The 11,756-nt window shown below is 50.8% G+C and overlaps 1 protein-coding gene across 10 annotated transcripts in view; it reads left to right on the plus strand.

Moving 5' to 3' along the window:
* Positions 1-11,323, plus strand: part of RALY (RALY heterogeneous nuclear ribonucleoprotein) — an 81,215-nt gene extending 69,892 nt beyond the window's left edge. For 9 of the 10 annotated variants that reach the window (XM_047746348.1, XM_047746342.1, XM_047746344.1 and 6 more), the window contains 8 exons: positions 3,737-4,001; positions 4,882-4,954; positions 5,144-5,191; positions 7,208-7,374; positions 8,047-8,160; positions 8,364-8,542; positions 9,775-9,823; positions 10,972-11,323. In XM_047746348.1, the coding sequence (XP_047602304.1) occupies positions 3,746-4,001; positions 4,882-4,954; positions 5,144-5,191; positions 7,208-7,374; positions 8,047-8,160; positions 8,364-8,542; positions 9,775-9,819 (882 nt within the window). In that variant the 5' untranslated portion in view covers positions 3,737-3,745 and the 3' untranslated portion in view covers positions 9,820-9,823; positions 10,972-11,323. Of the gene's footprint in view, positions 1-3,736; positions 4,002-4,881; positions 4,955-5,143; positions 5,192-7,207; positions 7,375-8,046; positions 8,161-8,363; positions 8,543-9,774; positions 9,824-10,971 lie in introns of those variants that run through there. The other variant, XM_047746341.1, reaches the window with a different exon arrangement.
* Positions 11,324-11,756: the final 433 nt, after the last annotated feature.

An 11,756-nucleotide genomic window follows, 5' to 3' on the forward strand; every position in this document is an offset into this window, starting at 1 on the left:
GGCTCAGTGGGCTAAGCATCTGCCTTCGGCTTGGGTCATGGTCTCAGGTCCTGGGATCGAGCCCCGCATTGGGCTCTCTGCTCGGCGGGGAGCCTGCTTCCCCCTCTCTCTCTGCCTGCCCCTCTGCCTCCTTGTGACCTCACTCTCTCTCTGTCAAATAAATAAGTAAAATCTTAAAAAAAAAAAAATAGCATATCTGGATTGCCCCCTCCCAGCCCCTCACTGTCCTGAGGGTTGTCTCTCGCCCTCCCAGAAGAAGAAATGGAATATAAGAACCCTAGACTTAGAGGAACAGTTGGATTCTTGGCCCTGCTACTCATGGGCTGGGGCATTGTGGCCAAGTCCATTCCCCTCTGTTCCTCAGAGCGAGGGCCTATATCTGACATTGCAGAAGTCTCTGGAGATTAGTCTGGTTCTTTCTTCCTCTCTCCACCACCATCAAGAACAGTCTCTCTACCCACCTTTTCTTGGTTCAGTGCTAAGCATGGGGCCTCTAGGGGCTGTAGACCCCTTGCTCTCAATTACACAGCTAATCTGTGAGGCAGAGCTTGGCCCACGGGGAAATAGCTTATCAAATCAAGCTGCTGCTGCTGAATAGGATGTCAGTATTTTCTAGGATTCCTACTCTTAAGCTTGGGGAAGCCTGGGAAAACCAAGAAAGAATTGTGTGGGGAAGATTGAATTGGGGGTGGTTGGTCTGTTGGGGGGTAGGGGGTGTTTGGGTCAGACTCTAGTCTCATTAAGTCTCATTAAGAGATGTCTGGGACCTCCGACCCCAGGGGTCTGTGCACCACTCCCCCTTTAGGGAGGGCTATGCTCCTGGGACACTCTTGTTTCTGCTTTCTTCCTAATATTTATTGGGCACTTACTGTGTGTGTCCCAGGCTTCATCAGGCTTGCCTCTAACAGTTGCAGGGCAGAACAAAGAGTACAGATGGAGACTTAGATACTATATGTCTAAATATTTGAAGGTTGTAAGTGAAGCTAACAGATTTTAAGGTTCATAACAGCCTGGAAGACCGTGTCCAAATTTAGAATTCTTGACTCTTCGGGATTCTGTACCTGAACGTAGCAGTGTCAGAAGAGCTGGTCTGGGCATGCTCTTCATTTCCTACCCCCAAGTTGATCCCTCACTTGCAGGAATCTCATAAACATGTTTAAACACAGAAGGTTTCTCATATCCCCACAGACAGCTGTCCCTTTGGGCTTAGGAAGTATGCATAATAGCAGCACACACAGCCCTTGGAGACTGTCTTTGAAAGCAGATAGAGGGCTGATTAGATAGGGAGGGGTTGGTTCCTGGAGCATGCTTTGGGAGGGCATTTCTTCATGGTCCTGCAGATGCCTCACCCAGAATGGCCACAGGCATACTCTTTCGTAGCCTTTGTGTGACATGGCTTCTGGCTGCCTTTTCTTGGCATTGTGCAGAATGCTCCAGTCTGATTTTGACCCTCATTTAGAATCCACCTTACTGGTGGCAGTGTTACTAGAACAGAGAAGTTCAGCTAGTCATTTATTAGATCCTATAAAGAGCTCTAACCACTTGCAAAGTCCTTTTCTGTACATGGTCCTAAACCCCAGGTGACAAGAGAAAAAACGGAGTATGGCCAAACCTCAACTTTACTCACCAGCCAAGGAGTGAGTGCTGATCCTGCTGTATCACTAAACACAGGTGTTTAACAAATGCTTACAGCTTGGTGGTATTAGAGGCTCCTGACAGAGGTCTTGGGGAACCTAGCACCTGCCATGTCCCTGCCAGGACAGTGCAGAGGTAGTAGTCACCAACAGGTCTAAACCATTATCACCCTCTCTTTCTATCTTGGTCTACACCCCAGGCCAGTGGTTGGTTCCTTCCAGCCAAAGTAGGTGACACCTCCCCTCATAGCTCTGAGCTGAACCAACCAGGAGAGTTATCTGATGGCCATGGAGGAGCCCCACAAACTTCTGTGTATGTCCATGGATGGACAAGGAATTAACATTGGAATGCCTTGTCATCCAAGTAGGAGAGGGATTATTAGGACTGAGCAGTGGGGTCCCCAGGGGAACCCACGTACATTGAGCATTTTCTACTGCACATGGACAGTAAGTATTAAGTGTTTTCATGGGTGAAGTCTTTTGTGTTCTTCACTGCTTAATAAATGGTGATTGGATGCAGAAGTATACTGAGTAACAAAAAAAGAGTCTGTCTCTTCCAGGCCCTTTCCAAAGCTGGCAGCAACCCTCTCATCAATAGCAGTGCCCTCTCAGCCCCTGTCTTTTACTTAGGATGATGCACACGTGACCCTAGTATATCCGTGGAGCTACTGCAAGCCCACCATAGGAATAGGTTTCTTCAGAATTCTTCTCAGGGCCAGCCTGTGGTTTCCTTGCAGTCATTGCCATCTGCTGGTCAGAACATGCCAGCTTCCAGGCAGGAAGGATGGAAGAAAAGGGTTTCTTATCCTAGTGGAGCAATAAATACGGCTTTCCCAACTTGTACTATGCTCTAATTCTCTGAAAAGAAGCTCCCTCTGCCCAAAAAGATTAGCTTAGTAGGTAGGTGTTTACGGTTAGCTTGGGCTGGTGCTAAAGACCCCTACTGCTTGGGGTCTTTAGCACCTTCTGTAGTAGCTCTGCAGCAGGAGTATTTAAATAGGAGTGTTCCAAAAGGGAGTTGTACCGTGCCAGTGAGCGGAAGGCTGGTCCAGGAAGTATAAATACCAGTACTTAACGTTAGGCTTTTCCTACTGTCTTCAAGCCTCTTTTTCCCTTCTGGAGCTTGTCCTCTGATGTAACCTGTCTGTGTCATGGGTAGGAGAGATTTGTACAGTCCTTTGGGGAAAAGACATTGCCAGGGTGTAGAGAGCAAAGAGTAGGTACGATACGATACCTAAGCAAACAACAAAACTTGAATGAGTCAGTGTAAAAATGGGTAACTTTAAAAAATTAATTTATTAAAAACAGTTCTTTGGTAAATATTATAGTATTTAAATTGGCTTTAGCTCTGGGAAGGAAAGTGATAGAGCTGGGGAAAAAAAAATGGGCTATAGGGACCAACTGACCTGGGTTTGAGTGCTCATTCCTGGCAAGTTTAAGAACTTACTGGGGTCTATTTCTAACAAAATACAACAATAGTAATACTGTTTATAGGGTTTTCTGATTACTCAATATTGCGTGCCACCCTTAGCCTGCAGTGAGTGCTCAGGGAGGCTTGTTTAGCTCACCTTTTAAAAAAATGACTGGTGACAATAAAGACAGCCAAAGCTAGGTCAATGTCTGGATCAGACTGAGCAATTTTCATAATGTAGTACTGTTCTAGAGCAGGTTTTACTTGCAATTTCCCTGTGACTTCTTTCCCATGGTTCTACATTAAAGGAACAGAAGAAAAATGATGGAAGGTCTTCAAATTTAGATCCTGCAAGGGGTAACATTTCCAATAAGCATTAAAGAAGGAATGGGTTTAAAAGAATTAGACTCAGGAGACCAGGGTTCAAATCCTAGCCCTGTTGCTCATTGACATTGTGCCCTCTGAATGTGCATTTTCTCCCTTGTGAATTGGTCTGGTTCTGCTTCTGCCAGTACCAAATGAGGGACCATGAGGTCAGCAGTCCAGTAAGTTATAAAAAGGGGAGGCTGGGTGCTATAGGCGTGTATGTGTAGCAGGGCACAAAGCCTTTCAGTTTAGCCAGGATGTGGGCTATGGGTGGCCCTTGAGCCCAACTGGGGGACCCAGCTTCACAGTGGCTCTCTCTCTTCAGGTGGCCACCATGTCCTTGAAGATCCAGACAAGCAACGTAACTAACAAGAATGACCCCAAGTCTATCAACTCTCGGGTCTTCATCGGAAACCTCAACACAGCTGTGGTGAAGAAGTCAGATGTGGAGACCATTTTCTCCAAGTATGGCCGTGTGGCCGGCTGTTCTGTGCACAAAGGCTATGCCTTTGTCCAGTATGCCAACGAGCGTCATGCCCGGGCAGCTGTGCTAGGAGAGAATGGGCGGGTGCTGGCCGGGCAGACCCTGGGTAAGCATCTCTCCTTGGCCTTGCTCCTGGTGTTCTCCTGAGCAGGTTCCACCGTTGACTTTCTAGCTTCTCTCTTAGGCCCTTTTCTGTTTCCCTTGCTACTACCCACTGCCTTTATCTGAAATGTTACAACTTTTAAATAGTTGTAAATTACATGTAAGTTATAAATTAGGTAGTCATAAAATCTGCCTAGAGGGGAGTATTTCGGAGCTTCTCAGAATTGCTTCTGTGTTGTCTCTTATGGTTCCAGTTAAAATGCAGATTCCTAAGAAAAAGGGAACAGAGTGGACTAGCATAACCTATAACATTGGGCTATGGATAGCATAGGTTAGAACTTTTCATGAGAGCTGGGAGGAGGGGCTGGGAGCACAAGGTGAAGTATGTGCCTTTGGCCTTGGTGATACATACGTATATGTGATATCCATATAGATACAGATTTCCATACCTATATATACATACATATACATACCTATATCTGTATCTATATCTATATATCTATATAGATGTTGGAGTCAAGTCTCCACGTACTTGAGAGTGTAGTTGTTATTTTTGTGTGTGACTTGATTACCTGGATACATGAACGTGTGAAGATATACATGAAGATATATATTTGAAGTCTTTATGTGCACGAGTGTACCTGAGAGTGCATGTGATGTCCATGGCATGCGTGTGAATGATAAGCTTGTGAGCATGCATGCGGGTGTCTGAATGTATATTGATTTGTAAATAGGCCTGTCTCTGTGATGTGTGGGTATGAATAATGTGTGAAGACCTCTGTTGGTCGTTTAGTGAGGACAGTCCACGTGTACCTCACATAAGCACATAGAAATCGCTGCTCATGTGCTGCCAGCGCCTGACTGTGCCTCCTCCCTCCACACAGATATCAACATGGCTGGAGAGCCCAAGCCCAACAGACCTAAGGGGCTAAAGAGAGCGGCATCTGCCATATACAGGTGGGGCGCTCTGTCTTGTCTGTCTCCATCTGGGTGGGATTGGTTCCTCTTCGCACAGAGGGAGAAAACACTGGTTGGCGACAGTGTGCTAAGCCTAGAATTTGGGGAGGTGTTTGGAGATGAGGGCCTGTGGAGAGTGGGCTGAATGGCTGTCCCTAAGCCCTGGCCCTCTCCCCTTTGTTTCCCCAGTGGCTACAGCTTTGACTATGATTACTACCGGGACGACTTCTACGACAGGTGAGCAGGGGAGGGGCGTGCCCAGGCATGAAACAGCCAAGCTGGAAGGGTCCTGAGAGATTGCTGGTGCAGCCCATTCAGTCCTCCAAGTGGGAACCAGAGCCCACAGGTGTGGACAGGCATCTGCCCAAGGCTGCTTCACAAATGGGTGGCAGAGCTGGGACTAGGGTCTAGTTCTGCAGGTGCCCAGGTCAGAGCTTTCCCCCACCTCATGCTGTTTCCCACTTTCTGGCTGCCCTTCTTCCTCCTAATCCTAGGGTGGGACTCGATAGCAAGGGACATGTAAACAGAGCACGTTGGATTACAGAACAGGTTACAGGAGTAGGTGCAGGGAGTTTGAGCCCTCACGCTCCTGCTATTTACTCTCCTTACCTACTGGAGGTGCTCAGCCAGGTGGAAGGGACCTCAGAGCTCAGTATAAGCCCCTGGCCTTTCATTTATAGCCAAGAGGCCAGCGGTCCTGTGGAGGTCTGAATTAGTCCCCGGCAGCCTGTGTCCCACCCTTCATCAGACCCCAGCCTTGAGCTGTGGGCTCCATTCCATGGCACCAGCCACATTCTTGAGGCTGATCTTGAATCATGATGAGGCTGTTCCAAACTTCTTCCTCCCTCCCTCTCTTCCTCTCTCCTGCTTGGCCCATGGGAAGGAAGAACAGAACCTCTCAGAGCCTTGGTTTTCTCACCTCTGAATGGTTTCAGGAGATAGTACGGTGTAGTGGAACATGCCCTAGCCTGGGAGTCAGAAGACCTGGGTGCTAATCTCAGCTCTGCCACTGAATGGATTGTGTGACTTTGGGCAGATGCCCTCCCAGTCTTGAAATGGGCTTTTGCATCAAGTGATCCCTCAGGGCTCCTCCAGCTCTGGGATTCTGTGGTTCAGTGATTCTGACCAAGGCCAGAGCCGCCCCCTCCCCTTAGGGGCAGAAATGCAGGGTCCGGGACTGGATCCATTCCCAGAGACTCTTCATCTCCAGCCATCACCACCCCAAGGCAGGGGCTCTCTCAATAAATGAGTGCCAAGCCATGGGACATTGAATTGCCTAGGGATGGCATGTTTTCTGGCTGTCTCAAAAGTGAGCCCATAATGTACCCCTAAGGCTGCTTGTTCCCTGCAGAAAGGTAATAGTAGCAGATGTGGTGCGAGAGACACCCCCCTGCCCCCACCTCAGCCTACAAGCTTCTGCCTGATGGGCAGGATTAAGAACCCTCTTGGAGAGGGCTGTGTGTTGACATGAGGGCCAGTCTATAGTCTTGGAGCCCAGGGCTCTGATTTGAGCTGCCGAACCTTGATATTCTGCCGATCTCTTCCCCTCCATCTCTGAAGTAGACTAGAGGGATGGGGTGATTAAGGGAGCCCAGAATGAGGATGAGGGCTTGGACTCCATTCTCATACCCCTGAGATCATAGGCTCCTGGTTTGAGTCTCAGTACCCTGGCCTTCCACCTATCACACCTTTTAACATGTGTTTTTAACCAAGTGTTCTCATTCTCTGCCCTCACAGCAGCCTTTGGGAGGGATGGGGGCTTGGCACAGAATTTGGAGCCATCCTCATGAAGCAGATGGGGAAACTGAGGCTCTGGCAGACTTAGGGATTCCCCATTCCCATATCTTTCTGTTCCCAGCTGGCAATTTGCATTGGTTTAGGGTCATTTGCAAACTCTGACCAGAGGTTGAGGTGGCAGTTGACTGAGCAGAAGCTGGGTCAGGTAATACAGGAGATCTGGGGAAGGCTTCTTTCTGGGGGTCATCTCAGTTGGCTCCTTTCTTGAACTGGGGCTATAACCATTACCACCCACATGCCCTTACCCTACCTGACTGGCAGGAAAGGTGGATGGAATGAGACTCCCAGCAGCTTTTAAGGTCCAAAAAGCCTTTCCTTTTAACCCCCCAGGACTTGGTGAGAGCAGGCAGAAGTGTGTAGCACAGGTTGCCCACCGGCCCCATGTTGGTCTAGAGTCGCAATGCCCTCTGGTGGCCACAGGCCATGCTGCAGCCTCTGGCCCGTTTGCCTCTACAGGCTCTTCGACTATCGGGGCCGCCTGTCACCTGTGCCAGTGCCCAGGGCCGTCCCTGTGAAGCGACCCCGGGTCACAGTCCCCTTGGTCCGGCGCGTCAAAACCACCATACCTGTCAAGCTCTTTGCCCGCTCCACAGCCATTACTGCCAGCTCAGCCAAGATCAAGTGTGAGTGACTAGATCTTCCTAGATCTTTTTTGTTTTTCTTATTAGCAAAATAACAGAATCACATATTTTTACATTGGAAAATAGATGAAGGAACAAATCTCCCACAGTTCTGCTGCTCTGACACAACCAAGTGAGTATTTTTATGCATTTCTAAGAGGAAAAGGCTGACTTTTGAGGAGGAGGGGCTTGGGTTGGACACAGAAATGTCCAGTGCTGTGACATGGAACCCAGTGAGGAGAAGCTGTCATCTTTCCTCTAGTAAGGACAAGTTTGCACAGGCCCACTACTCCACATTCATTCTGGTGTGCACATGGCCGTAGGTAGGCACCCAGAAAATCTGATGGTAAAAGACCTGCGTTTATACACCTGAAATCTGGGCATCATCCTATAACACGAAGACAAACACATAAGCTTGCTCAGGTGCACACCACACCTGCACTCTTCTCCATCTCCAGTCCCTTTCAGGGGAAAGGTCCCAAGTTCAGAAAGGCTAGCTGGTTACTGTAGGCATGGCCTCAGACGGCTCTAGCCTTTTCCCTGGCCAAAGAAATGCAGGTGAGGACAGTTCCTGCCTTGGCCTGCCTTCCTAGTTGATTGAATGGGGCTGGGGTCTTACGTTAGTGTCAAGCTCCCAGCCTCTGGGTGACAACCCTTTACTCCCTTCACTCCCAGTAAAGAGCAGTGAGCTGCAGACCATCAAGACAGAGCTGACACAGATCAAGTCCAACATCGACGCTCTGCTGGGCCGCTTGGAGCAGATTGCTGAGGAGCAGAAGGCCAACCCAGGTCAGCTTCCAAGGGTCTTTGCTCAGCTCAGTGAGCGGAGGGCAGAGTGTGGGGAGGACAGTGCATAGGGCAGAGAGAGGGGCTGTGGCTGTCAGTGCCACCTGGATCCACTGTAATGAGGCCTAGCTTCTAGTAAGATACTGCCCTGGGCAGCTGCCCCAGGCTGAGTTTTATTCCTTTCTTCCCTCCCCTTTCCCCTCAAGATGGAAAGAAGAAGGGCGAAAGCAGCAGTGGCAGTGGTGGGGGTAGTAGTGGTGGCAGCAGCCGGCCACCAGCCCCCCAAGAGGACACGGCTTCTGAGGCAGGCACGCCCCAGGGAGAAGCACAGACTCGAGACGACGGCGATGAGGAGGGGCTGCTGACACACAGTGAGGAAGAACTGGTGAGGGCATGGAGAAGAGGGGCTTGCAGGAGGGCAGCGGGTGGGGGGAGTGGAGAGCAGAGCCTCTGAGCTGGTTGGTGGCCCTGTGAGCTCCCTCCTTCCTCTTTCCCTGGGGTTCTAGCCCTGTGAAGAAGAGCAGGGGAATGCCTATTTCAGCTGCCAGTCCAAAGTCCCACTGAGGCCTGAGGTAGACCTCTCTTCAGTCCGGGCCCATTCTAGATTCGGTTTCCGAACAGGTTGGAGGAGGGAGGAATCGGGCTCAAGGGAGTGCACATGGTCTGCAGAGCTCCAGAGGGCAGGACTGGGATTGCCTAGGGAAGCCACTGGAAGGTTGGGTATCCACCCTACCTGAGGATTTTCTAAAAGCCATTACTGCCCAAGTATGAAAGAAGGGCAGGGAGGCATGGAGTCATGGAGGGAGCTCTCTGTTACTGGAACTCTTCAGAGTGAGACTGGGAAGCCATTGGCAAGGAGCTTTATTATTATATAAAGTAGCAAGGTAGACCAGACTCTGAGTGTGTAAGACAATTGTTGTGTGCTTACTGCCCATTTACCTAAAGGCACTCAGTGAGCACCAGGCCCTGTAGTTTCTGACTTCATTTAACCTTAACAACAGCCTTTCGCTGTGCAAAGTATTACTCTTCCCAGCTTTTACCCAGTGAGGAAACTGAGACTCAGAAGAGTGGAGTAACTTGCTCAGGGCCTTATAAATAATAAGGGCTGAGCCAGAATTAAAGCCCAGACTTCTTCACCAGGTCTGGAACTTTATCCTTTCATCAGTGCTGGGTCCTGGCAGGAGGACAGAAGCCACCATACTTAGGAGGCCCTCCTCCTCATGCCCCTACCTCATCTCTCTTTTTTTGACCGAGTTACTCTCTTAGGCATAGCAGTCTCTGTAAAGACCCTAACAAAGGCTTAGGTGCCCCAAAGATGGGGAGCTCACCAGTCTACTAGGCTTTCAGCCTGCTGCAGTCTGAGAAGGCCTTTCTATGCAGAAATATGTCCTCTGCTGCAGCTAGAACATCCTTGACTGGTCCCTTCTCTCTTCTGGGGGGTCCCCAGACCATCCTGTCGGAATTCCAAGCCAGCTGTGTTGAGACCGTTCATAATCATTCCCCTCGGCTTTCTGTCCCCCTTTGGAGTTTGGCCTCCAGGTGTGCTCTGGGCCCCCAGGGACGACTCAGAGTTGGGAGTGAGTGATGAGTGGTTTCTTGTCGCCTCCTCCCTATCAGGAGCACAGCCAGGACACAGACGCGGAGGATGGGGCCTTGCAGTAAGCAGGTACGGGGGTCCAGGTGGACGGGGGTGAAGTCAGACAGACCTGTCAGGGTCGTGCTATGCCCACTGAGGAAGGCTCCCCCATCCTCAGCCCTTCTACTGTGCTCCTTTGTGGTGGGAGCTTGGTAGGCTGTGGGAGCAGCAGCCATGGATGGGCTAGCCGGTCCAGCCCTGCAGGGGTTCCCTCGGTGCGCTCCGGGTGTGTTGCCCATCTCCTCTGCCCTTGAAGAGCTCTGAGTCTGAGGGAAGACACAAACCGTTAACAGTGTGAGCCTCATGAGGGGCTAGAGAGCCAGGAGGTCAGAGAGGGATGCGGTGGAAGAGCCTGTTGAGGGTTGAGGGAGAGGCATCTGAGGGAACAGCTTTAGCCAAGCTCAGGGGCTCTGGTGGTCCTCAGTATGTGGGAGTCAGCCAGGAGCCTCCTGCAGCGGTAGTCTCGGCTCCGCATGGTCAGGGCGAGTTCCTTATCAGCTGTTCATCATCAGAGAGGGTTGGTTGTGCTGGGCTTAGGGGCTGGGACTTAATCTTGCTGGGAGGAAAGGTTGTGATGGGGCCGGCGTACCAGATGTGGGGTCTGAGGCACTGAGAGGGGCAGGCCGGTAATGTGTCTCACCAGTCCCAAGGTGGTAATCTGGTGGAGCCTAGATTTGAGTCCAGGGGTGTGTGGCCTCGCAGCCTGCTCTCGGGCGGTGTCCACCACCTTGCTCTGCTCCATTCCTTTGGGGGCCATGTTCACGGTAACACAGGTTTGGTGGCGGAAGGCCTCAAAGCAGCATAGGTGTCTTTGCATAAGACACATCATGCTGTAAGATGCTCCACCAGCAGACAAGTAGGAAATTCTGTATCTGTAGTCTATCCTCTCGGGAGCTTCCTGGTTTGTTTTTGCCAAAGAGGCTAAGTTGGACTTCGTGAAGCCAGTTCACAGATGAGATGCAGGGCTCAGGTCAGGAAATGGAGGCTCAGGGAGAGGGAGGGACTCACCCAAAGTTGCATGTCCAGAAAATTAGAAGACCAGAGCCAGAGTGCAGACATGTGTCTGTCTGCTAACAGCAAACACCATTCTCCCCTTTGTCTTCCCAACCCTAGTTATCAAGAGTACTGGGGGCTCTTCCTCTCAGCCTCAGTCTCTCCTTTGTCTCTCTCTTTCTCAGCCTGGCAGGAGTGATGGCCACCGGCAGGAGAAGGGCATGCACTGTACCAGGCCTAAAGCTGGGCACCCACCCCTGGAGACTACCCCCAGCGGGTCCCAGGAGAGCTGGCAGCAGGCACCTCCTCCCCCACACATCCCAGCCAGTGCCACATCCTCTGCAGGTGGAGTTATTGGCCTCCCCTTCCCAAGTGCCCTCCCTTTTGGCACTGCCCAGGCCAGAGGGCAGAGCACAGAGGTTTCCCTACACTCTACCTCCCCTCCCAGGACACTCCCAGGCTTGGGGTTTTTCTATAGGTTTGGAGAGGGGAGGGTCACAGGGAGGGTACCCTGACAATAAAGAGATTGGATCCCAACTTGCTCTGAGATGGGATGGTTTGTGTTTTCTTACGTTACCTGGGCCCTCCTGCCCAGCCATAGTCTGGTCTAGTCTGTTTCACCCCATTCTTTTCCCTCCCTCACTCCTCCTGGCCAGGGAGCTTTGGCTAGGGTGCCTAATATTTGTGTCTGGGCCTTAGTTTCCACAGCTAAAATGGGGATAAAAATGGCCAGTAAGGTTGTTGGGGAGGGTCAGATGTCCCTGTCCCCAAGAGAATACTTCAGTGGCTTAAGTGTCAGGCAGTTGTGACCCACTTTGGTTAGGCAGCGGTAGGTCCAGGTTTCAGCTTCTCACTCAAGTCTGTTTTTCCCAGCTCTGAGATGGTTCTAGAGTCCACCTCTTCTTCCCTGTTCTAGTTTAGGACAGTATTTTTTTTTCACTCGGGCTTTGTCCTCTCACCGGCCTCCCAG

This window comes from Lutra lutra, chromosome 9 (genome assembly GCF_902655055.1).
Source record: "Lutra lutra chromosome 9, mLutLut1.2, whole genome shotgun sequence".
Lineage (NCBI taxonomy): Eukaryota > Metazoa > Chordata > Mammalia > Carnivora > Mustelidae > Lutra > Lutra lutra.